The 24,857-nt window shown below is 47.0% G+C and overlaps 11 protein-coding genes across 11 annotated transcripts; 7 read left to right on the top strand and 4 right to left on the bottom strand.

The window, feature by feature from the left end:
* Positions 1 to 149: 149 nt before the first annotated feature.
* Positions 150 to 623, top strand: N7495_002481 (uncharacterized protein; the record flags this gene model as incomplete). The annotated part of the gene is made up of 1 exon (XM_057205150.1): positions 150 to 623. One exon carries the CDS (start codon positions 150 to 152, stop codon positions 621 to 623), a length of 474 nt encoding a protein of 157 aa, XP_057065757.1.
* Positions 624 to 858: 235 nt separating this feature from the next.
* N7495_002480 (uncharacterized protein) lies at positions 859 to 1,915 on the top strand (the record flags this gene model as incomplete). The annotated part of the gene is made up of 2 exons (XM_057205149.1): positions 859 to 1,017; positions 1,106 to 1,915. 2 exons carry the CDS (start codon positions 859 to 861, stop codon positions 1,913 to 1,915), a joined length of 969 nt encoding a protein of 322 aa, XP_057065756.1.
* A 789-nt stretch (positions 1,916 to 2,704) lies between these two features.
* Positions 2,705 to 3,957, bottom strand: gpaA (guanine nucleotide-binding protein subunit alpha gpaA; the record flags this gene model as incomplete). Its single annotated transcript, XM_057205148.1, has 4 exons — positions 2,705 to 2,748; positions 2,801 to 3,357; positions 3,417 to 3,759; positions 3,840 to 3,957. The coding sequence occupies 4 exons, from the start codon at positions 3,955 to 3,957 to the stop codon at positions 2,705 to 2,707; spliced, it is 1,062 nt and encodes a 353-aa protein (XP_057065755.1).
* Positions 3,958 to 6,767: 2,810 nt separating this feature from the next.
* Positions 6,768 to 7,769, top strand: N7495_002478 (Smr domain-containing protein; the record flags this gene model as incomplete). Its single annotated transcript, XM_057205147.1, has 4 exons — positions 6,768 to 6,801; positions 6,850 to 6,950; positions 7,024 to 7,274; positions 7,388 to 7,769. The coding sequence occupies 4 exons, from the start codon at positions 6,768 to 6,770 to the stop codon at positions 7,767 to 7,769; spliced, it is 768 nt and encodes a 255-aa protein (XP_057065754.1).
* A 423-nt stretch (positions 7,770 to 8,192) lies between these two features.
* N7495_002477 (FPP/GGPP synthase family protein) lies at positions 8,193 to 9,390 on the bottom strand (the record flags this gene model as incomplete). The annotated part of the gene is made up of 2 exons (XM_057205146.1): positions 8,193 to 8,949; positions 9,035 to 9,390. 2 exons carry the CDS (start codon positions 9,388 to 9,390, stop codon positions 8,193 to 8,195), a joined length of 1,113 nt encoding a protein of 370 aa, XP_057065753.1.
* Positions 9,391 to 10,234: 844 nt separating this feature from the next.
* On the top strand, positions 10,235 to 11,220 carry N7495_002476 (cell division control protein 14; the record flags this gene model as incomplete). Its single annotated transcript, XM_057205145.1, has 2 exons — positions 10,235 to 10,484; positions 10,580 to 11,220. 2 exons carry the CDS (start codon positions 10,235 to 10,237, stop codon positions 11,218 to 11,220), a joined length of 891 nt encoding a protein of 296 aa, XP_057065752.1.
* Positions 11,221 to 12,062: 842 nt separating this feature from the next.
* On the bottom strand, positions 12,063 to 13,045 carry N7495_002475 (putative mitochondrial outer membrane protein (Sam35); the record flags this gene model as incomplete). The annotated part of the gene is made up of 3 exons (XM_057205144.1): positions 12,063 to 12,458; positions 12,516 to 12,755; positions 12,809 to 13,045. The coding sequence occupies 3 exons, from the start codon at positions 13,043 to 13,045 to the stop codon at positions 12,063 to 12,065; spliced, it is 873 nt and encodes a 290-aa protein (XP_057065751.1).
* Positions 13,046 to 13,623: 578 nt separating this feature from the next.
* On the top strand, positions 13,624 to 15,342 carry N7495_002474 (copper fist DNA-binding domain-containing protein; the record flags this gene model as incomplete). Its single annotated transcript, XM_057205143.1, has 3 exons — positions 13,624 to 13,658; positions 13,721 to 13,881; positions 13,934 to 15,342. 3 exons carry the CDS (start codon positions 13,624 to 13,626, stop codon positions 15,340 to 15,342), a joined length of 1,605 nt encoding a protein of 534 aa, XP_057065750.1.
* Positions 15,343 to 15,719: 377 nt separating this feature from the next.
* On the bottom strand, positions 15,720 to 20,200 carry N7495_002473 (ribosome biogenesis protein URB2; the record flags this gene model as incomplete). Its single annotated transcript, XM_057205142.1, has 2 exons — positions 15,720 to 20,126; positions 20,183 to 20,200. The coding sequence occupies 2 exons, from the start codon at positions 20,198 to 20,200 to the stop codon at positions 15,720 to 15,722; spliced, it is 4,425 nt and encodes a 1,474-aa protein (XP_057065749.1).
* Positions 20,201 to 20,472: 272 nt separating this feature from the next.
* N7495_002472 (MICOS complex subunit MIC10) lies at positions 20,473 to 21,147 on the top strand (the record flags this gene model as incomplete). The annotated part of the gene is made up of 3 exons (XM_057205141.1): positions 20,473 to 20,547; positions 20,679 to 20,829; positions 21,098 to 21,147. The coding sequence occupies 3 exons, from the start codon at positions 20,473 to 20,475 to the stop codon at positions 21,145 to 21,147; spliced, it is 276 nt and encodes a 91-aa protein (XP_057065748.1).
* A 746-nt stretch (positions 21,148 to 21,893) lies between these two features.
* N7495_002471 (nucleobase cation symporter-1 family protein) lies at positions 21,894 to 23,676 on the top strand (the record flags this gene model as incomplete). The annotated part of the gene is made up of 3 exons (XM_057205140.1): positions 21,894 to 22,314; positions 22,373 to 22,978; positions 23,042 to 23,676. 3 exons carry the CDS (start codon positions 21,894 to 21,896, stop codon positions 23,674 to 23,676), a joined length of 1,662 nt encoding a protein of 553 aa, XP_057065747.1.
* Positions 23,677 to 24,857: the final 1,181 nt, after the last annotated feature.

The following is a 24,857-nucleotide window of genomic DNA, read 5'->3' as shown; positions in this document are numbered from 1 at the left end:
ATAAGCCCTGTCAGACTTATTTATTTCCTTGCCCTGCATACTATCCTATAGTGTCCGAATACTAGAACCGCCCCCCCTCAGACCAGAAGAACCTAAACAGTCTGCCTTACAGATCCACAGAACGGGTGGTACAGGTCCACTCGAATACCATGATAATACCAGGAGAGATTCCACTCAGCGTGCATTCCCTCTTATACATCGACTCCGTATATACCCGCGGCAAGTCCTCATCTGCTGCACCTTTCCATTACACCACAACCAAGTGCCACTCTCGGTTCAAGACTGCAAAGGCCTCGAACATGCCCTCGGCCTCAAACTCAAACTCGGCACCAATTGCATCAGCGTGCGATGTGCTAAAGCCTCGAGCCAATTTCCCAACTAGCGGTGCTGTGGCAGCCAAAGCGCGTGAACAAATGAATGCGGGCAAAACAACCGCATCGTCAAGTTCCACGGGCTCTTCACGGGCTGAGACACATGAACAGTCGGGTTCAGGGAGTGATGCAAGTGGTGATGCAAGTGATCCCGGGCAGAAACACAGCGTCTCTGTTCAGCAGATGCAGATGCATGAGGTGGATGACGATGGAGTTCGCACTTGGCGGCGGATTATTGTCGAGTACAGCTGAATCGGTGATAATCTAGAATATCCCTCCAGTGTTTTGAAGCCTTCTGGAATCTGTGTTATTATTCATTTAGTTTGGATTCTTCTGTTCAATCAGGATATGGTGCGCTTCGGTTTGGGTTCTGCTTGGATATGTAAAGCTGAGTCAGCAATGACATCGACCTGGGTGGCATCTTCGTCTTCAGTGTTTCTACTCTGCTTTACGACTTATCAATTCTTTCCTCTTTTATCTAATAGTTATGGCGGTCACTGCTTTTACATCGCCAGGGAACTCCCCAGAAATAACTCTATTAAATGTGTCACGACTCTTCACCCGCCTCGAACACAATCTCCTATCTCCAGCTTCAGAGCTCCACAACTTGCGCCGGTCTGAACTGCAGCGTATGCGAGTAGCAAAGGTAAACAAAAGCAAGAAGTGGGGTGGGCTTGATCAACAGCTTGCCACCTACATAAAGTGTCAGCTCAGATTGGATTGAAATCTAACAGTTGTCCTTGCAGAATGTTGAATATGCACGCACGCTCCTCTCAGAGCTCGAACGCTCTCTACCCCAAATGAAAGTTTTGGATCGGCGACACGAGGCACAGTCCGAGATAGCGCGTGACAGACAGCTCCTCAAGCGCATGCAAGCCGTTCTAGACGAGGAAACCCACGCAGATGAACACGAGACCGACGACGTCGACGTCGACGCAGAATGGAACGATCTCCTCGCAAAACCAGTCACAGGAAAGACAATAACCTCCAGTGAACCGCAGAGCGAAGTGAATCATGCGATAAACAATGATGGCGCAATTAGTTCACCACTCGCCACTTTGCCCTCTGTCACTTCCACGCCTACGCCCACCGCCACCTCATTACCAATACCGTCGTCAACCCTGCGCAGCCGCACTCGTGACCCATCTACGACCCCTGCACTTGATACGGCGATGTCGACAGCTAGAACGACGGGAGGAAAGCCGAATGAGAAATTCGTATCAGCAGAACAAGCCATTAGTGCACAGCGGTTGGAACAGGAGGATCTCACTAGCTCGTTACTTTCATTGGCTGGGCAGCTGAAAGCGTCGTCACACGCTTTCCACTCTACGTTGGAAAATGAAAAGTCGGTCTTGGATCGTGCAGTCACTGGGATTGATAAGACCTCTTCGACCATGGAGGCGGCGGGGCAACGCATGGGGATGTTACGAAAGATGACAGAGGGAAAGGGCTGGTGGGGGCGAATGATGCTTTATGCTTGGATCTTTGGGTTATGGGTTGTGGCTTTGTTGATTGTGTTTATTGGTCCTAAATTGCGGTTCTAGGGCTGTTTCTTGCGATGTTCACTCACGATACCCTGACATTATTTGGCCACATAAAGCCGTTCATTGCGTGATGTCTTCCACTTGATTGAGTAACCCTGCCCCGACCTAGATATAATAAGACGTAATTACAAATCTAATGCTACAGGCAATGATGTCAAGGTCGGAAACCCGATGTTTCAATTCCAAACTTTGACTAGAACCCAACGACCGACCTGGCATGACACATGAGAAGGGACATGAAGAATCCGCTGTCATTCCCCTATGCCCATTGCCCAGATGGTCGCTCTAGGCTTCCAAACGGACGCGAGACCAAGGAAACGAAAGTGGTTGAAAAACGACGGTATGGTTACATACAACAACAAAAAAAAAAAATAGATGGGAGGTGGGGGCAACCAAGGAGGATATCCAGCATTGAAAACAAACAAGAAAAAAAGGGAGATAAAAGGAAATAGGATGATAAGAGACAAAAAAGAGAAATATTCGACGTAAGTGTCGAACAAAATAAGAAGACAATGGAAGAAGTTTCTGTTCCGCGTCGTCGAGAGCAGGATATAAGAACCGGCTAGTGATCGTGTCAAGGGGGGAGGACGAGTGCAATTAAAAGAGACACAAGTGAAAAGGTGTTAAAAAAATGGCAAGTAAGAAGAGATGAGTGAAAAGGTAATTCAACGCCCGAATCATCAAGATGGAACGAGGCTTTTTGTTATCCCATCCCGACGAGATCCGATGACAAGCCGAAGGAGGAAAAAAACACATGCGATCTAGCTTCGAGACACCAATGTGAATTCATTAGATCAAACCACAGAGACGGAGGTTCTCTTGGATGATGATATCTAGGAAAAGTTAGCAAGATTGTATACAAGTAAAGCAGGGAAAAGAATTTACCATTGACAGCGGCCATGACGAAACGAATCTGGGTGGTATCAGTGGCGCAAGTGAAGTGAGTGTAGATCTGCTTTTGCTCGGCTTGGTTTAGGGAAACGAAGCGGTTGAGAATGTAGTCACAGGCAGCGGCGTAGTCGGCACCACCTTCGTAGTCGGGGAAGTAGTTCTTCATGGGGCTGACGGGAAGCTTCTCCTTGAAGCGATCGATCTTGTTGAGGAACAGAATGATGGAGGTCTTGACGAACCACCTGGAGTTACAGATGGAGTCGAACAAAGTCAGGGCTTCCTGCATACGGTTGACGGTCTCGTCTTCGAAGAGCAGCTGGTCGTACTCGGAAATGGCGACCAGGAACAAGATTGTGGTGACATTCTCGAAGCAGTGAATCCACTTCTTACGCTCGGAACGCTGGCCACCGACGTCAAACATGCGGTAGGTCAAATCACCAATGATGAAAGTGGTTTCGGTGATACCGGTGGTCTTGACACGGGAGCGGAGAACATCTTGGTCAGTGGGAAGGTAATCGGGCTGGGCAATACGGTCAACGGCATCAAAGTAGCTGGAGGGGAAAAAAGTTAGTTTTATGTGTTGCATCTCGATCAAGGTGGCAAAACTGACTATTTGGCCGAGTCGTTCAGCTGGTACTCGCGAGAGCGCTTGAAGCACTCCTGGACACCGGTATCGCGCCACAAGGCACCAATGGCGTTGCCAACTTCTGGGGGAATGCTGTCACCCTCGATCTGGGCGGGTTGCATGAAGATGGTCTGGACGTGGTACTCGTTGCGGGCGTCTTCCAGAGGTAGCTCGAGTGACTCCATAGCCTCAAGAATGACACGCATAGACTGAACGGTGTTGCTGTAGATAATCTCCTTGAAAGACTCCCGCTCATCGCGCGAATATCCGCCCTCGTGGATGAGCTTCATCTGCTTGAGGATGGTAGACTTTCCTGACTCTCCGGCACCTATATCATCCCTTTGGTTAGCGAGACTGGATTTTCATCTCTTCTCTTTGGCCTTAGCAATAGACCCGGGCGTATCATACCGAGCAGCAACATCTTAATCTCATTTCGTTGCATCATCTTGTCGCGCTTGAGCTGGTTCTCAATTTCTTCATTCCGCGCCTTCCCCTCCTTGTCCTCAGTGCTCATACCACAACCCATGACGACGATATTGGTGTTAAAACGATAGTTATTAGAAAATGCGAGCCGATTGACTCGTGGGGTTTTGGTATTCGATTAAAAAAGGGACTGTCGAAAATTTGGGGTTAGTAAAAACTTTTTTTGTTTCCTGAATATGATCTCTCTCGTTTGTTTCGAATCGCATCGGCCGTGGACGGGGATACTGAAGTGATAATACAGGCCCCAGCCGACATTTCAAGATGAAATGGAGCGATCAATGCAAGGGTGAAACGGAGTGGCCACGAGAGAGTACTCCAGGAGCTGTTTCACGTACCTAGAGTAGTAATGTCCCTGGAAGTAAAGGGAAAAGGAATGATTGATAATTGGAAGAGGGGTTGTGAATAGATGGAAGGGGAAAAGAATAGGAAATGAGAGACCGATTACGCAGAGAAGGGGAAGTTCAAAGGTAAGGGGGGAGGGGAAATTAGGAAGTTTCAGCTTGAGAAAGGAGATACACTTGTAATACGGAAAGGTAATTGCCGGAACGGCGCACGGAGTACGACATCATTATGATCAAATTATATGAAAAATACAAGACAATACAGTCCGTGACAAAGAAAATACCAGGAGTTCGATTTTGGCATCGTCTGGTTGATTGAAGACTTTTTATTGGTTGATTAGAGTATTGGTTGAAATGGGGCCTGAATGATGGATCTGACCAATCAGAGCCTCTACCTTCTCCCTCTTTCTACTCACTTTTGCCCCTATTCCACCTTCTTGCCCTACTTTATATCAAAATAACGTATTACATCTTATTCTAACATAATCAATCCTACTTATGCTCTAATACTCTACTGCCACTAACACTAATACTACTAGTCCTGTTCTATCAATTGATCGATCCCTGCATATCGTAAGTGGAGTACAAACTAGTCGCTAGTCTACTTTATTATGGCTCGATTACAATTCTGGAGAAACTCTCTCTTTATGCAATCCAGACCATACTCTTTTTGGCGACCCGCTATACTTGTTTCTTCGTTCTAAAAAAATCTGAAATATGAAGTTGAAGTCTGAAATCTGAAATCTGCACCTCAGACTGCAACTGCAGCCTTGTAACAACCAAGACTAATCTCACTGTCATATGATTCAGACAGAGCCCCGAACGTTTCAACTTCCAGGTCTGTCAGTGAAATACTACAAGCTTGATCCCTGTGATAGACGGCGGTTTGGATTACTCTATCATACTTATACTTTTCTCCCCTCTTAATAGAGTCTGAGCATTACAGCCGAACAATACAAATTAAGACGCTTTCGTACTATGTAGCTACCAAGACTCAAGACTTACCTAAGGATCTTATATCCGCAGACTACTAGGATTGACAGCTCTGGTCAAAGCCCCCTCAGACTAAGATCCATACCAAAAAAAGCAAAGAGAAAAATAAAAAAAAGAATAAAAAAAGAAAGGAAAAATCAGATCTGGCGCCACTGCACGAGACAATTCCATTCATGGAACCCCTGACCGGATAGAATTTCTGGAATTTCTGCTTTGGCCTTTTACTAGCTCTTCTTGCCCCACCGACTAGTGCTTTTTAGCCGTTCTTTTGCCGCGCTCGGTTTTATGGGGTTTATCGTGATTTTGAGTCTTCCAAGGTAACCTAACAGGCTTCAGAAAGGAATGTTCGGACCTAAACAGCGATTACTTTGTATATTCTGGAAAGGAGTTCGGATTCCTGAAAATCCTTCCCCACTTTCAACTCGAAAGATCCATCAAAACCTACTCCGTACTTCCTACTTATCATTTCGTGGTGGTACTTTTCGACCGAGGTCCGGAGCCGGAGCCAGAGTCCACATGCCACATGGCCCCTATTCTTAGGCTATGTATCCATAGTGAACTATCTGAAACATGGCTTTACGCCGGTAGTATAACTAAGCCACAACAGCCCTGGAGGTATCTGAGAGTGTTTGATCTGGATTGTAGATGTCATATAAATACTTCCCACCTGATCACTTCTGAGAATACTCAACCGGGCTCACCGATGTCATACAACAACCTGGCGTTACTGGCAAATATTTCACAACAGCAAACTTCCAAGGTTCAAGTAGACAACCTTTGAACTTTGGAACTTTGGAACCTTGGAAGTATCCTGAATGAGTATAGAAACTTAAGCATGCAGGTACATTTTCTCGGCTGTTTATATCCACACAAAGCACTGTACCTGCAGACTAAGATTGGTATACACAGAGTATGATCAACAATGCAGACAGTACGGCAGCGCATTGACTTCTCCAATTGATAAGATTCTCTTATCTTACCTAGGTACACGTGTCGAAGTGGACTGAAGTTACCCAGAACTACAGACTAGTTAAGTCTGTCTAGATTGAATGGCGCTTACACTGTGGATTACAAGGCTGCATGGGGGTCCACTGTTGCAATAGCGTAAAGACTGTACTCCATGCTGTGGCAATACCAGGGCCGTGGCCCTGGTATCAGACGAAAATCTGAGACGGGTGTTCTCGTACTTAGTATGGAGTACACAAAGTTGGATGTTCCTTTGGTAGGCAGTATACAGTCTAACCCTACGTTACTTTAAAGTTAAGCATGATATTTGACTTTAGCTAGAATCTCAAACAAATTAAAGAGTAAGTAGAGAAGAACTAAGTTAGCTCAACAACAACTAGATGAAGTATCATAAAACAGACCCTTAAAAGGAGGAGTATGAAAAATATCCAACATGGAACCCTGGATCAAAGAAGGAATCATTGGATCGAAGATCGCATCTGCATTTTGTTCGGGTCTGTTCCTTCTTTTCCCCACTTAAGCCCCTTTTCCCTCCCGATCCCGAATCAACAATATGTCGCACCAGATGTCCCACCTAGGTCCGAGGGGTAAGTATTACGGAAAAAAAGAGTGGTGTCTGTTGCTGATAATCCCAGCCTTCAACCATGACCAGAGTCAAGACGCCGAGCAGGAATACGATCGGCTTCGTGATCTGGCGCGGCAGGAAGCCTCAAAGCGAGGATCATGTTTCGAGCAGGTATGGAATTCATACGATTGCAATGGCTTCACCATCAATAACAGATTAATACTGATACCCGCTTTGTCTACAGTCGAAAGAAGCATACTCGAGCGGTGATGGTGGACGTGCGAAACAGCTCTCGGAAGAGGGCAAGGCGCATGGTCGCAAAATGGAGGAATACAACAAGCAGGCTTCGGAGTTCATCTTCCGGGAGAACAATGCCAATGGACGTGTAGAAGCCGATACAATTGATCTACACGGTCAATTCGTCGAGGAGGCAGAGGAGATATTCGAAGAACGCGTGAAATACGCCAAGGCGCATGGCCAAAATCACCTACATGTGTATGTTTTCGCAATCTCAACTTCAACCTCAACTCACCTGGAACTTTTGCATTGGTGCTGGAAATAACTTCATCGAAACTGAAACTGAAACTGAAACTGACCGGATTCAACAGGATTGTCGGAAAGGGCAATCACTCTGTCAACCACATCCAGAAAATCAAGCCTCGTGTTGAGCAAGTCTGCCAGGAACTGGGACTGCAATACGCCACCGAGGACAATGCTGGCCGTATATATGTCAACCTTACTGGTGGAGAGGCTGTTATGCCGCCTCATTCTTCGCATCAACAACCCTCGCACCAGAACTCTGGCCACCAGCAGCAAGGGCAGTACCCCGGCTACCAGCAGCAACCCCAGCATCAGCAACCTCAGCAGCAGCAGCATCAGCAGCAGCAACAACAACAACCACAGCAGCAGGACGAACTCGAGCAGGTCATCAATGCTGTTCTGCCCAGGGTCATGCGCAAACTCGAAAAGGCTTGCTGTGTTGTCATGTAAATTTGCTATTTACTGTCATTTTGCTCAAATCTTTGGTGTTTGAAAATTATCTAGGTACATATATGCGTGATCAAGTGTCTATATCTGTAATTATGATTTAGTTCCTGGATAGGAGGGCTGTCAAATTGCCCCCAGTGAATGGGCGAAATTGTATGCTTTGTGGGCATGCTCTTGGCGACGGGATCATTATATACCTATATCTATACTTAATACCCTACACGGACAGGCATGAGAGCCCTGTACTAGAACCGTGCAAAGGATAGAATTCTCTACGCTAAGTTGTCTAATCTATCAGGTCAGATTAATCCGTCGTTGCATTCCAAGGTTGTAATTGGCCACTCAATTTAGTTAACAAAGAAGAAATAAATGAAGGAAAGAGCTAGGGTATATCAAAACTCAACTTCTATACATATATCGAGGCTTTTAATGAGTGGTCTTAGCCTCCTCCCCCAAGGTACTATCCACAATCCGATTAAGGACAAGACGAACAAGTGTTCCGTCTCCTGCGCCGTTAACGCGAGGCGTAGCATCAATACTATCTATCAGTGACTCCGCACGAATCTGCAGCTCGCGCACAATGGTACGGCAATAGTCGAAACTGCCAGTACTCTGCATATACTGAACAGCATAACGCTTCACCTCATCATCGGTAGTCTTCTGCTTTAGGATGCTAATGAGCTGATGACTCCCAGGTTTCGCGCGGATACTGTGGATAATAGGAAATGAGAATTTGCCCTCTGTCAGGTCCTCACAAAGACCCTTGTTGTGTGTGTAGGTGGTGTTGGAAAGATTCAGGTAGTCGTCGCAGATCTGGAAGATCAACCCCATGACATTCACCAGGCTGACGCAGTCTTTGCCTGTTGCGCTCTCCGCCTGCATGAGCTTCACTGCTAGTCGGAATAGTCCACCCGTCTTGTTGCCCACCATCTCGAGGTATTCATCTTCGGTCGGGCAGGTAAGGGTGTCGCGCCAGTAGAGGTCCATGCCTTGGCCGCGGTGGAGGTTTAGGAGCTCCTTGACGAATATGTCGATCGCGGCGGAATTGTGGAGCTTCTGGACTTCTTGAAGTGCGAGGAAGTAAACGTAGTTGGCAGAGTTGATTGTCTGTGCTGTGCCGAATATGTTGTGGGCGACTGGGATACCTCGACGGAGAACGGAATTATCTTCGACATCATCGATCCTGGAATTGAGTAGGTCAGTATATTTTCCTTCTTCGTGTATGTTTCTCTATAGCATATGATGTATGCAGCGCAAGAGTTACTAACAGTAAAGAAGCAGTATGCAGCATCGTCACGATCTTGGTAATTATTGCCAAGCTGTCTTGTGGAACACAAAGCCAGGAATTGAACGCTTGGATTAATTGTTGCCGCACATCTTTGCCTGGGTGCTCCTGAAGGTAATCGTAGGGGCCCATTAGAATCTCTTCATTCTTCGGGGACCAGGTTCCGTCCTTGTACTTTGTGCCATCCACGCTGGACTTGTTGCGCCGGTGTTTTCCCCTGGCGGGGTCGCTCTCAGAGGATTTGTGTCGTGGCGACGCACTCGTAGTGCTGGTAGCATTTGCAGAGCTAGTACGAGGAGGAACAGGGCCTGGAGGTTGAAAAAGAGGATTCCGCTCCATTTTGACGTTGAATTCTATCGCAGAACAGGTGATGGAGGGGGGAGAGGTGGGGGGGTTATGAAGCTGTAGCTCTTATCGGAGGACAGAAAGTGATTCACTATGCGCCCGATGTGCGACCGTGAATACTAAGAGTCAAATACCACATTCCGTGCCAGGTCCAACGCACTTGCATATGCCCGTGGTGATTTGGACGTTTGCTTTTTTCGATGTGAAGATCTACGCTGTAAGTTAGTCATGACTGAAGCATGAGGCTCTAATGACTAATCACCGGATTCGGATTAGGTAAACCGTTGCACGATTTCCACAATCAAATAACTACTGATTAGTTGTTTTGGTTCCGGCTTTGACCCATGGATCAATTGATCGAACCATCGCCAGAGATAAGTTAAGACCATCTAGAATGGGACCTATGGACAACAATGTGGGGGACGTACAATTATCAGTAGCAGTGAATAATGTTAAAGTCGACCTGCAAGGGTATGATGAAAGGGATCTAAATTAAAGCTACTCCTACTCTAGCTGTAGAAGTTGTATCCACCATACTATTTCCTAGCATTGACAATAGATTGTACGTACAGTTTGAAAACAAGGTATGGGCCTATGCAAGAAACCTGTTTAGGAATGAAAGGGTAAGTAAATATAACATAATGACGATCTTGAAGCTGATTCTTGCTGTATATAGTGGGGTCGTCCGGGGCAACGGCCCCTTATTTACAGTTTTAGCAATTTAACCTGACTTCATCTGACACGGACCATCTAATTGCTGACTCCATAGAATGGGGCTGAACTTGTTTTGTTTTTAAAGCCCTCTTTCTTCCTTTTTTTTGACCTTCACATTCATATCATGGAGACTCTGTTGGCGCATTCATTCGATTACCTCTCTTCTTATGAGACAGGTAAGATCAGAAAGGGTTTGCGCCAGGTTGAGGGCTTGTTAGCCCAAATCTGCTTATCCAAGTCCAAACTGAAGCCTGACAGACGAAAGTCTTACTTGGCTACGGAGGAGCAGCCGGTGCCCAAGGGACTGTCAGAATTGCGCGATGATCCGGCCTTTCGTGAATTTTTCAAATTGCAAGAAGGCTTTCAATGGAATGGTATGTATACTTTGATTTTCATGTTACTGCCGTTTTTACTTTTCATGAGCCCACCTTTTCTTACAAATTTGGCTAACAATGGTCAAATTTATCAGTTGCTATGCGATTAGTTTCTTGCCTCGAGCGACTTCTCGGTCGTGGAACCAGCGGCACGAATGATATCTTGATCGTCTGTACTCTAGACCTTATTCAAGGCGCATTGCTCCTCCACCCGCCGTCGCGAACTCTCTTCGCACGTGAAATCTACATGAACCTCCTTCTCGACCTTCTAGATCCGATAAATTGCCCGGCAATCCAATCCGCTACTCTCCTCACACTCGTCACGGCCCTAATTGACTGCCCTGTCAATACGCGCACATTTGAAGACCTGGATGGCCTACTCACCGTGACATCGCTGTTCAAGCAGCGTGCTACATCTCGAGAGGTCAAACTCAAACTCGTCGAGTTCTTATACTTCTACCTTATGCCCGAAACTCCCATATTGAGCCCAAATACAGGCATCGGCGCAAATTCCAGTGCCATTGCCAGTCCAACAGCGTTGCAACGCATCCCGAGTAAAATGCCTTCGCGGCCACAGAGCTCGCATACGAATGCGTCTGGGCCAACTAGCAAGGTACTTCGCGATACACGGACAACAGACGAGAAGCAAGCTCTCTTGGGTCGCTATCTGAATAATGTTGAGGACCTCGTCGAGGATCTCAAGGAAACGGCTCCGTTCGGCGCGACGGTATATTAAAGCGCTTCATGGTAATTTGAACCCGCAACATGACAGAGATTGCGATACTATGATGTGACTTTTTGTACCCCCCTGGTTTTGGCCTCAATTTTTCATGAGCGTTGTATTCCAGCAAGCGATTATTGTGGTCAAGATTTATACTTATGGCCAGATCTGAATCTTGATCCTGGGCCTTGTGGACCATTTTTTGGATTGTTTTTTTCTTATGTTTCTTACGACTGATATGATTGTGTACGACTTTTCTTTGTTACTGTGCTTGCTTCAAGTACCACGAGTTACGTATAATATGAATGACTTTATCAAAAACTTTGGATTCCCAACACACTAATAGATAACCAAGTAGATGCGATAAACCATAACACTGTATTTTAACAATGAATAGGAAGGTATTAGACCTTGTAGGAGAGATAGCTAGGTAGTCACCTAGTACAAACCCCTGGACACTTTCCATTGTGCGATTTAATCCTCGGGGGGTGTTATTTGTTGCAAAGAGCAAGATAACCTTAGAAATCTCGTTTATGAGCTACATAGGAACTGCATCTGCATTCGCAGATCTAGGCAAAACTGGCGGTAAACAATTGCATTGATGGGTCTATGATACACATAGGACTTTTCTACAGCGTCTTGATACTATTAGACACGCGATTAGCTTTTTTGGTCGTTGAACCGAAATGCTGATAATGCCAACTCAAACATAAGAGCCTGTGCATATGCATTCAAATGTATGAAACCGCGGGTAAGTCAACATTCGACCGACAAGGTGTTGCACAAGTGAATAGCGGTGGTAGCAGAATGAATGGGAATTATGTTGTTCGTTGAATCCTGTCGCTAAATATAAATGTCTAAAAGAATCCTAGTAGTCTTTCACGGTGTTGTACAAGGTTGGAGTGTTGGCGGAGCAGCTGTGCAAGTCGATTCTGCTTCCATCCCATTTCTTCATCTAAGATGAGATGTGTGTAGGCGAAAACACTGGCGTCGAAGAGGCCAGGATTGGGCCGGCCAAAGAAATGTTCGTCCTCCCCGAGCAATGCGGATAACGCCTCGAATGCATTCCCTGCATCCGCCTCTAAGCCGGCCACGTCGACGTACTGTGATGTTTTGAGCAATTCATCGCATGCGGCTTGTTGAAGCTGCATTGCCAATGTGGTCCGGACGAGGGTGTTCCTTGTTGCTGGAATCACGTAGAGGCGACGCGCCACGGCCTCGAAATTCTCATTATCTAGATACAGCATATACAGCTTATTTCTCGAATTAGTATGTTTCCTCGGTCAATCGCTAATAAATAAATGACCTACCCAGGCCTTCCGTATTCGGTGATCCAAGAGAGAGGCGTAGACTTCAAAGCGCAAGTTCAATTGTTGTTCCTCCTCGCAGTGGACCTGTTCTATGGCCCATTTTTGGAGCTTGTGCGAAGGAACTGGACCAGAAGTACCCGCGGGGAGAGCTTGAAGGAGGAATGGCAAAGCGCCAGTTGGAGAGGCATGGTTATTAGATGATGTGGTCACGAAGTCAATCCCAGCAAATTTCAGGTAGGCCTAAGATCGAATCAGTATCGGCAAAGATGCTTCGGAGTATATCGTGAACGGACCTGCCACTTAAGACATTGTGGATTGAATGAAGGTCGACCGCGACGCGCACCCGCAGCATCAGTAAAGACATACAGCTGGTTCTCATTGCGCTGGGACGGACATCGTTGGGGAAGGTCATTGGCAGGGTATGTAGTCAAGGGGAACTTGTCGAAAATGGCTTTGATTCCGGGAGGCACAGTAAATAATGACCAGGAGTTACTCTCTGGCTGTGGCCCTTCACTGGCCTTGGGCGGCATTGTTTATGTTGTATGCAAGAAGATACGGCAGGATGACAAGCAAGTTATCAAAGGCAATAGAACCAAGCTAGTCCCTTCTAGGCGAAGACACCTGGTAACTAAGGCAAAGACCGCCTTATCCCCGCAATGCTCTAATTTGGCGCCTGATCTCTCTACTCTGTACATCTTTCTATCATCTCTATCCATGTCGCATTGGTATTCAGAGCACCTCCAATTGCGTTAAATTCGGTCCCCGGTCGTTAAAATACAACGCCAACTCATCGTCACCGATGACCCTGACCCAACCGGCCTGTCCCGCTCAGAAATTTCTTAAAACAGATCTTCCTTCAGAGACATTCACTTCCGCTTGACCCCACCCGACTGGAGATACATTTTGAGTATTGAATATTCGCTTATGGCCTAATCGGCCTACCGCCAGTTCGATAACTTAGAGATTGATTCTTTATTTCGGGATAGCATTCTTGGAAATCATTGCCGCTTCAACCTTACGTTGGTGTTACGACACTCTCGACTAGCTCTGACCTCGTCACTCATTTCACTCATTTCAACTCTTTCCATACCCCAACACACTTGCCAAAATGCCTCTCGATGAAGAAGGCGCTAAGTGGTCCTGGTACGATGGCTGATCTTCTTTCTGTGTCAACACTGTGCTAACAAGTCCTCTTTTGACCCTAGTGAACCCTGCATTCGTGGTCATCGCTCTTCAAAATGCCAACATTTCGACCGTCTGATGATGAAGGTACCCAAAGCGGGGCGACCGTTAGCCAAGTGTCCCCACCCCAAGGGAACCTGCAGCTGTCAAAAGACATATGCTTTCATGGTGCGGATTCCAAAAGGTTTGCTATACTCATCGTGTTGCGCAAGATGGCGCTGACTCTTATTCTATAGGCTCGACCTGTTTATGTCGTCCGCTCTACAAAGTACCTGTTGCCGACAATGATTCAGAACAGTCACTTCCTTCCATGCCCAAGGTATCGTCACCAACTTCGGGCAAAGTCCAAAAGCCAGGAGCAAGACGACAGAGCCATATCCAAGCAACCCCAGAGAACATTGCAAAGGCACTAGAAGCCATGTCGGATAACGTGAAACTGGAAGATGGAATCCCTAACTTTATGGCAAGCCCTGCTCTTCATCAACCGGCTCAAAATGGTGTTGTTCACACGGCCACAGCTGCGGCCACATCTCTCTCCCATGAAGTCGCCAGGACAAATCCACAGGTAAATGGATCAAGTTGTTGTTCCCAGAAGACTGAAACTTCACCTCCAGTCTCACTCGGTGTAGGATCCTGCTGCAGCGGAAAACCGACAGATTCTTCAACATCTCACGCTCTCTCGCAGCCAGAGCAACCAAAAATGAACCATTCCGCTGCTGCTTCATGGGACGAGATGTCTTACGTGGATTACTCGTCTCCACAGACTTTGTGGCAAAGTTCCATGACCGCCTCACAAGGACAGTTCATGCAGTCTTTTGGAATACAGGACTCTCAAAGCCATCAAGGCCAGTCCCTTTACATCAACAACTACCAACCTAACATGACATCTGCGCAGTACTCTAGCGCTGTCAATGGTCTGGGCATTGCGGCTATCTCGCACAATGTCATACCCCCATTTGCAACGCACGCCCAGATTCCAACCCACACAGCCACCAATAGTAGCGACCCCTGCCACGACTGCAAGTGTGGAGATGAATGCCAATGTCTAGGATGCGCAGCTCACCCATTCAACAACACAACCCGCCAGCGCGTCCAAGAAATGGGGGTAATGATGGCCTTTAATGGCGAGGAGCACATTTCAGATGCAATGGCAAAAACCTACCAGCCATCGCCCTTTGGAAATACTACCTCGACTCTGAACTATTTCATGCAGCATGCGCCCTCAATGGATCGTGTGGGTATGCATCACCAATCATCCTTCGACCAGTACTCAGACCCAACCCCGACGATGCCGAGTGGCTATCCGTCACCTCTCCCAGCATCCAATCACTCGCTGAACCAGCAGTTGATGCATCCGTCGGAATACTACACTTTGGAATACCCAGTCGGAATCCCTTCCACCTGCTCCGATGTCACAGGTAGTTGTCAGTGTGAAAACGATTGTAGTTGTGTTGGCTGTCTCACTCACAGCGGCCACAATGGCGTACCACTCGCTTCGCAGATCCCCGACCATGCTGTTCCAGCTCCTGGTCATCAAGACTCTCCTCACAACCAACACCAGAGCCAGGAACAGAGCCAGGTGTCCCCTCCCAGCTCTCAACAATCTCACATTTCAGAGTTGGAGAACATTCAGTGCCCTGCTTAAGTCCACGTACTCTCGAGACATTGGTGATTTGATTGATGTCTTGCTAACCATATTTGTTACCCCTCTAGCACGACTTACGATTAACAACGAATGATACCCCACATAGATATGCCTGTTTCCATCTATTATGTTGGCCGATTTTGTACGATTTTATCTATATCTTTCTTCCATCTTCCATCTTCCATCTTTCTGTTGCTATTCATATTTGTAAATTATATCACTATTACAATGTCAATTAATACATTACAAAAGAATACTCGGTGTTGATGCAGAAATATCGTAAATACATTCAGGGATATCATTAAGCCTCAAATAAAATAATACAGGTAATTGGTTCCAATGACTACAGATACTCCAGCAATGAAAATTTATCCTCCCTATGCTTTATTCCATTTTCCAAATCGCACATAGTCATCATACAACGACTTGAACACTGCACGGCCGGAGATATCGAGCGCAGCATTGAGCGCGCGCAAGGACTCCCTAGTCATGACATCCATTGCAGCGTACAAACCGGGCATGAGAGCAGCTTTGACTTCAGGAGACAATGATGCGCGTAGAGAATTCTGCGCATAGTGCATGATGATGTTCTGCAGGTACTGACCCGCGATTCGCTTGGCCCTCTTCGTTTCGTCGATCAGGGCACCGCGAGATTGGTTGCTCTGAGAACGGATCACGGCAGACACAGTCGGGTCACTGAGAGTTGTGAGGAGACGGGTGTACGAAGATGTGTGCGATGCATCGAGCGGACCAATCCAAAAGGGAGAAGAGAGCGAGGCTGTGGCACGAGCAGCACGGGAGCGCTTGCGCGATGGGACAAACAGACAGTTAAGTAGACGTTTCATAACGGTTACGACAAGGTGGTGGCGGCCGCCGATCTTGACGCGCTGCAGACCAAAGACAAGGCCCGCAAGTCTGCATAGTCGCGTGAAGATAGTCGGAGCGTATTCGGGCGACAATTGTGGGCCTGCTTTGGAGGCCGCGAGGGCGGTAGCTGCGAGGATGGTGTCGATGTTGCATTGCGCGAGGCTGCGGGAGTGAACCCGCAGTAGGTGATACAGACATTCGGTTGCAAATGAGAATTCGTCGATACGGGTGCTGCGGACGATGGCTTCAGCCAATTCTGTACAGACTAGGGACAGCTCGCGCGTGGCTGGACTCTCTTTGTCCTCGACTGGGGATAGGGCAGTGATAGCTAGGTAGATCACAAGAGTACGCTGCGCGGCGTCATTCCCTGTCAGACCAAGTTCTCGGAGATCACGAATTGTTCGGACGAGCTTGTCAGCGGACATGTCTTTGAAAAGTTCAGTGGTGGCTTGGATGAAGAGCTGCTGGTCCTCGGCGTAGAGAGAAGGAAGGGTGAGAGTCTCGAGATATTTCAATACGGGCTTTGTGCTGCTTTTTTCTGGTTTAGATGCCACGAGACGACGACGGATTAATCGAGACGGTGCTGAATCAACCGACATCTCCATGTAACTTTCGATTTTGCCCAAGAACTTGACCACTTCGATATTGTTTGTAGCGAGGTCCTCAAAGTCTTCCAGTGCATCGATTGTCTTGATGAGGGTGATGGTCTCTTCCGGCTTATGCTTTTTGCACTGCTCCTTGACGGATTTGATATCTGCCAAGACGAGACCAAATACGCGCTCGCGGCAAGTGGCCAATTCTTCTTCCGAAAATGCCTTGGCCAATTCCTTGCGGTGTGCCCATAACTCCATCATTGACAAGCGTAGCAAGAAGCAGGCCATGGAGTCGCGATCAATTTGTCGCAACTTGGAGGCTTGCCTGGAGAGTCTCGCGAAAAGTTTCTTAAACGATTCATCCCGGTCATCCTTTGAAAGCAATAATTTGGCAATGACAGAGCAATGAAGAGTCCGGAATGCCTTCATGATTTGAAGATCCATGTCTGTACCTTGGAGAGAAATTGAGCGAGCCGCGGTCCAGATTGGCTCCCAACTACTCGTCACAGTAGCATCACTCTTTGGCATGGATGCCAATTTAGCCATCATCGTCAGGACCCCAACAGTCAGCTCAGCATCGCTATCTTGCTCGACCAGAACATTTTGTAACGTGTCAAGAATGGAGGTTCTCAGACCGCGGGTGATCAAGGTCGCTGGGATTCTATTTAGGCTTTCGACATAGAGACGACGATTGGAAGAGTCGTCTTCAATTCTGTTTTTAAGAATGAGAGAAATTTCAGACACAAGAAGGGGCACCTTAAGTAAGTAATCATGGCACACAACGCTCGCCCAAGCTTCAAGGAATTGAGCGTCATCCGACACTGCCTCTAAAGCTGTCGGTGATGAACGGTACTGAACAGTGGCAAGAGAAAGGAGTTGTTGCAGAAGATCAGAACGAGATTCGGGGGTAACGCGCGGCCAGGCCTTGGGGGATCTGAAAAGTATCAGAATGTATGCAAGAGCAAGAATTGCTGGAGAATCCAAGGTGTCGATTCGGCCGTTCCAAGGCGCCTTCATTGATTGAAGAGCGATGTCTGGGGAGGCGGAAACTATAAGCTTAGTCACATCCTTAGAAATTTTGCCAAATGTTTCTACCTGCTCGTCGCTGGGTTTCCCATTGACAAGGACCAGTGCGAACTGATAGGCCTCCCAGGACTCTAGAGGAGCGACAGAGGATTCCGTCAATTTCTTATGGTTGCGATGGATATTCTTTGCAGCGGCATCGATGAAAGATCCAATCTTTTGGATTAGAACAGTATCGCCTGTGTGCAGCTGGTTCTGGCGAAGATTTTGTAGGAAACGCCATACACGCCAACGCCAGTGAAATGTTTGTTTCGAAGAGAGTGTGGTGGTTATAGTCTCAAGTATAGTCGTCAACGTAGTTTCTGACTCTGCAAAAACAAGTGCTCTACCTCGGAAACTAGCCTCAATAATGACAAAATTGGCATATGACTGTGGCGTCACAGCAATCTTTCCATTATCCCTCGTCTCAGTAGCAGCATTTTGAATTTGTTTGGCAAAATTGGGCGCATTGAACGATGTTCGCAGCACTTCACAGTATGTTTCACAAAGATCATCGTCTTCCCACACTGAGAAGAATGGGTGACTGGGATTTTTCAGGCGCTCTTCTTCTAGAGCGATGAGCTGACCATGCCAGACTTCCACGAAAGTGGCCATATCGCGGGCAGCTGCAAAGCCCCGCAAGAGCGGTAGGACTACGTCGTTCTTCACGATGCTGTAAGTTTTATTATTTTGTGAGTGGAATGTCTTCCATTGAAGCATTATTTTCTCAAGCAGCGCATCCAACAGTTTACGGGTATCACGCAGTCCGGAGTTAGGCAGGAAAACGTCAACACCAAGACTGATGACAAGAGCCGTCACAGTCCACTCAACATCTTGTAACCCCTTCTTCAACAGGCCAGTATAACGGGCATGAGCGAGGATAGTGTGGAGAGAAAGTCCGACATTTCGGTTTAGAGCTACACGGAGGAGTTTTTCCAACACAGTGACAAAGTGGGAGGAATAGTTTAGCGGGTCATCTTCTTCTGCAGTAGAATACGCCAGCTCCGCCACGGCGACAAACAATGTCTCTAGCCACGGTGCTTCACGAATTTGCCGTCGGAATTCATCTCGTGGCACAGCGCGTACGGCCGTGTCAAAAAGTTCCGGGAGCAGCTCGATCGATCGCCAAGAGGATTTGAAGGACTGATGTTTCGGTTCCTCAGATGTCAGGATGCTAGATTTCTCGCGGATGATTGGCCGGAACCAGTCAGTTACCGGCTGCACCGCGTTCCAGTTTGGCTCGTCTTTGGAATAGTCGATGCCAGAACCACCACTTTCCAAAAAGGTCGCACGCGCGGGAAGGATCACATGAAGGGTAATGATTCGCTCAACTGCATGGAGAAGGTCTGCCCTCTCATCGGTATCCAGGTTGATAGCTCGCACACACAGCTGTAGTCGTAGTGCATGGGCAAAGCACGACTTGGAAAAGCAATCATTGCTTGCTTTATTATCGGTATCGTCTTGTCGGTATGACCTCGCCTCCCACAGCTCAAGAATCGCCGGGAAAACGTACATTAAATGCTGCAGATCAGTTGTTTTTATTGCCTGCGAGAATTGGGTGACAGCTACAGCAGCCAACTGGAAGGTACTGCCTAGCAATTGAGAAATCACTTCCGGCTCGCCGCGCAGGGCCAGCTTGAGATGAGATTTGGCAACTTCATCCGTGCCCAGTGTGAGTCGATCCAGTGCCACAACCCCATAGACACAGTCCAACACACGGACAAAGGTGAGAAAACATGATGCGGGGTTCGGTGGGGGTGCTTGATCGAGATCCATGGCATCCACATTGGCTTCGGCACTCGCACGCTTCCGCTTCGTTCCAAAGGTTCCCTGGTGTTCGTCCTGGTGCGGAGAAACGGAAAAAGCGTGACCGGAGTCGGATTCGAAGCTCGAGATTGATAGTCCATTTTCCACCAGGTCGGCAGCTGTATCACACAGAATCGACAAGAACTTTTGGTCTTTCAGAATAGCAGCAAGATTCTTTGGTGATATTAGGTCGATCAACTGTCGAAGCAAGAGGAAGGACGCTGGGTTGACGCGGTAGTTTTTTCCCGTCCTCAGTCTCTTCAGCAACCAACGAAGCACCCATTCCTCCTTCGGGGTGGATTTTTGCTGAATCTGGGCGACTCGGTGAGTCTCGGGGTGACTTTCGCACAAAGCCAGGTCCAGCCCAATAATTTGAGCGGCTTCGTGTAGCTGGGTACTGGGAGCTTCACTGCCTTTTTCTAGGCGGAGAAGCGCCTCTTGCGATACGCCTTGGCGCTATTCAAATATAGGTTAGATATCAGAAAGACGTCCATCGGAATATTCTGACTTACCCGCGCAAGTGAAGGCATTTCGAAACCACGCCTTTAGTCGAATGTGGGAAGTTTGGTTTACTCTTAAGTAAAAGCAGTAACGTAACGAAAGAGAAAAAATCACGGCAATAAATCGGCGGCCACCGCCTTCCAAGCCCAACCTTCCGAGGAATCGCAACTCCCAAAGCCTTCCTTGCACTTTCTACCATCAATCCTTTACTTCTCCTCTCTTGACCATAAGTAAGCTGTGGAACTGATCTGAAATAGTTATTAGATTCTGATCTAATTGCCTGTTCACCAGATCCATCTCAATGGCTGATTCCAGCGAGTCCCGGTCGGTCGCGCGGGCTACCAAGCCCGTCAGTGAAGCTCTGCTCAACGAGAAGGTACGAACACCTGAACATCAATTCTACGATTCTATGCGACGATTTGATGGCATGGGATACTACCAGAAAACAGTTGGATTGGTTCCCGGAAGTAAAATGAAGCATTGACTAATTTGAGAGTGCATATACAGTGGGACCGTGCCATCTCTTCTGTGATCATCAAGTCTTCCCTCGGCCTGTCTTTCGGTGTTGTTTTCTCAGTGCTTCTATTCAAGCGACGAGCTTGGCCCGCCTGGGTTGGCCTCGGTTTCGGTGCTGGACGTGCCTGGGAGGAGGCGGACGGTATGTTTACATCTGATCTAGCTGAACCGGGAAAGAAAACCCCAAACATGCCTGTCGTGTGATGGATTGGGCATTCTCAGCTTCTTTGAGCTTTGGTGTTGCGTTTCCGTCAGTTTGACGACTGCAGCCTTAAGATTCCAGCCTTGATTATTTCAGCCTGGAATTGATGGAAGTAGTAACCGAATCCATTCGTGCGACAGGGGTTTTGATGTGCCCTTTCCGGAGCTTTATAAATGTTATGCCTATCAAATTACTGACCCTCTCTTAGCTTCTTTCCGCCGCGGCGACTCGCCTATCCGCGATGCTCTGCGCCGTTAAGGCAGGACCACGGCTCCCCGATGGTGTACGAATATCCTTGTACAGAAGTCAGGAGATTGAAGGGATGATTGGAGAAATAAACCCTTTATCGATTCCAATGCCATGCATTTATACATTTATAAAGTCAAAATGTTCAGCCAGCGTAGTCTCTCAGTCATAAATTTTCCTTAGCTTCTAACCTGAAAAGGCGGATAATTTATTGATCGAATCAGCGTAGGAAAGTAGAAAGTGGGAAAAGCCATGCGGTATGCACTTTACTAGATACGAGTCTTTAAGGGTCTATTCTGCGACATTGATAGATCCGACACGTGACTTGTATATCTATTACTTGATCTCATCGAGTCAAGCATTTTAAACTTTTCTTCTGATTAGATAACAACGATTTATCCAATCATATCAATATTGCATGGTTAGTGGGGTCCATTTTTAGTCTCCACTCCATCCGTCTCCATCTTTTTGCTCCATTTCTTTAGCTCTTACTGTCTGATGCGAACCCCGGAAACTAATGTCAAGTACTCAAATGGAAGTGATAGGCGCCCTGAATGCTAATGATAGCTGATATCGTCAGTTTATCATGGCGTCCAATCACGTTGCAGTGACTTCGTACTCTTATCTATAGATATACCAACTATTTAATATTATTAGATCCCCGCCACTGCAACATCCTTCAATCATTATCAAGGATCTATCATTCATCTATCATTCCTCTCATCTGGTCTTTGAATCTATCCTCATCGACCTCCAAGATGTCCAAACTCAAGGTGCTCCTCAGCAAAATTGCTGTGCATGAAGAAGAAGGTCTCACCAATGCCCAGCTCATGTTGACCAATGATGATTTGCGCCCAGTTATCCCCGAGCGTCGAGAATGGAAATGGCTCAATTACATTGCTTTTTGGATTGCCGACTCATTGAACATCAATACGTGGATGATCTCTTCCTCTATGATTATTGGTGGCCTGTCATGGTGGCAAGCTTGGATTTGTGTCTGGGTTGGATATTTCATTGCTGCAGTCTTTGTGTGTCTGACTGGTCGCATCGGTGCTGTATATCACATTTCTTTCCCAGTGGTATCTCGCGCTTCATTTGGAATCTGGGGTTCATTTTGGCCCGTCATCAATCGTGTTGTCATGGCCATTATCTGGTATGGAGTCCAGAGTTACATTGGAGGTATGGAAGGATCCACCACTTTTAAAAAAGTACCAAAAATAAATTAACCATTTTTCAGGCGAATGTGTGACTGTCATGATCGAAGCCATTTGGCCGAGCTACAAGAACCTTCCCAATGGACTTTCCGCCAGTGCAGGCGTCACCACGAAGGACTTTGTCAGTTTCTTCCTCTTCTGGTTGTGTTCCCTTCCAGCTCTGTGGTTCCCTGTACAAAAGGTGCGCCATCTGTTCACTGCCAAGGCCATCTATTCGCCAATTGCCGCCATCGCCTTTTTTGCATGGGCGATCTCCCGCGCCCACGGCATTGGCCCGATAATCCACCAGCCCAACACCGTCCATGGAAGCGACCTCGGATGGGCCATGGTCAAGGGAATCATGTCCTGTATTGGCAACTTTGCCGCTCTGATCATGAACAACCCGGATTTTTCTCGATTTGCTCGGACTCCTAAGGATGCCTGGTGGTCTCAGCTCTTCACAATTCCAGTCGGCTTCGGGATTACTTCCTTCATCGGCATTATCGTCTCTTCATCTGCAACCGTGTTGTACAAGGAGACCATCTGGAGTCCTCTGGATCTTCTTGGCATGTTCCTAGAAGGAGCAAGCTCAGGTCAACGCTTTGGTATCTTCATCATTGCTCTCGGCTTCGTCTTGGCCCAATTAGGAAGTAAGTACATATATATATATATATATAATTCCATCAACACGACATGCTAACAGACCCCTCCAGCGAATATTGCGGCCAATAGTATAAGCGCTGGCACCGATCTCACTGCCTTACTTCCAGCGTACATGAGCATTAGGCGGGGCAGCTATCTCTGTGCAATCATTGCCATTGCGATTTGCCCATGGAATCTGGCCTCTTCATCGAGCACATTCACCACATATCTCTCCGCGTATTCTCTGTTCCTCTCTGCGATTGCAGGAGTCATGCTTGCAGATTATTACTTCGTGCGCAAGGGTTACCTTGATGTGAAAGCACTGTACAGTGCCCGCAAGGAAGACCCATACTTTTACACATATGGCTTCTCTTGGCGCGCATACGCCTCCTACCTTTCCGGAATCATGATCAACGTCGTAGGCTTTGCAGGCCAGGTTGGCACGAAAGTCCCCATTGGCGCGGAATACATCTACAACATCAACTACTTTACAGGCTGTATCGTCTCTGGTGGCATGTACATGCTCCTCACACACTTCTTCCCCATCCCTGCTACAAGTGACCACTGGAATGAAGTCGATATTGACCTTGATGGAGAGTTCTCTGTTGCCTATGGACAGGATATCAGTGATGGAGAGCAGGTCGGTGAAGATGAGTCGAATGACCAGAAGGGTCTTAATTCCTTGGCAAAGAAGCTCTCGGTCTAGAGTTTAGGGTTTCGAGTTCAGATACCAGCACCATGTGGGTTTATGTAAGCGGGTTGGGCTTTCCTTTCTTCATGCGATACGGGTTTATGATTAATGCAGCATGCTCATGTTCATGCTTATGATGAGGTAATATCGAAATTTTTTGATGCTCTGCAGAGAATTACATTCTGTTCTCAGTAAGACCGAGCCTTGGAATTCTATGCATTTCTTTCATCTATCTATTTTCTCTGTACCATATGGGGAAATATGGTCTTTTTGCAACCATCTCTGACCATCATATAGCCATGTCATAAATATTTATCTATTTGTAATAGTATTCATAGTGATATGGAGTCATATTTGTTGTGGTGTCATAATTTACTAAGTTGTGAAGGTAAATTTACGGTGTCCTGATAGTATCAAGAACTAATACTATGGCTGATACTAATATATATGACTGGAACTGCTTTATAACCACTCTGACACCTGACACCACTCTGACAGTAATATGTATAGCTATAACTATTCTAGGTAATTGTTGGAATATGGAACAAAGCAGTCATGTGATCAAATCGACACTTTATAATAGCTAGCAAACTAAGAATGAAACTCAGACTTTACAACCACTTCAAGAGATACCAGATATTATAGGGGCGTAAAGCGGTACCTGTAATAGGTGTTAGAAGTGAGCGTTAGCCTCTCATTCACTTCCGTCATCAATCAATCAATCAATACTCTATTAACCTGATGCAGCCTAACTAGTAGCGTATGGCTATTCAGGCGTTTCCTCCAGCGGAAACAGGAGTATTCTAAACGCCAGAATGTCAAGATAGATACAAATGAAATGTGACGTTGCGCCCTTGTAAACCGAAATCCTAAATCCCACTTTTAAACCATAACGCCCTCTATATAATATAGATGTAGATCACCACTTCTTCTGTTTCCCCCCTCACCACCCCTCACGTCCTTCCTCACTCCCGCGTTCGTCCTTTTGTTGTTCGTTGAATTGTCGATGTATTCTTCCACGGCTTCTTGGTGAGCCCCGGCTTTCGTAGTTCCTGATACCCAGCATCTTCACCACGCTGCGCTATTCGTAGCAAGTTTTCGTAGTCTCCTCTAGCCTGGGTCTTCGTCTGAATCTGCTTCAGAGTCAGATCCAGCGTCTATATGCCTGAACTGCCCGAGGAGACCTGTTTGAATCA

This window comes from Penicillium taxi (genome assembly GCF_028828555.1).
Source record: "Penicillium taxi strain IBT 34144 chromosome Unknown utg000002l_segment0_segment0, whole genome shotgun sequence".
Lineage (NCBI taxonomy): Eukaryota > Fungi > Ascomycota > Eurotiomycetes > Eurotiales > Aspergillaceae > Penicillium > Penicillium taxi.
The sequence above is the reverse complement of the archived record's forward strand: the minus strand, read 5'-3'. Positions and strand labels throughout refer to the sequence as shown.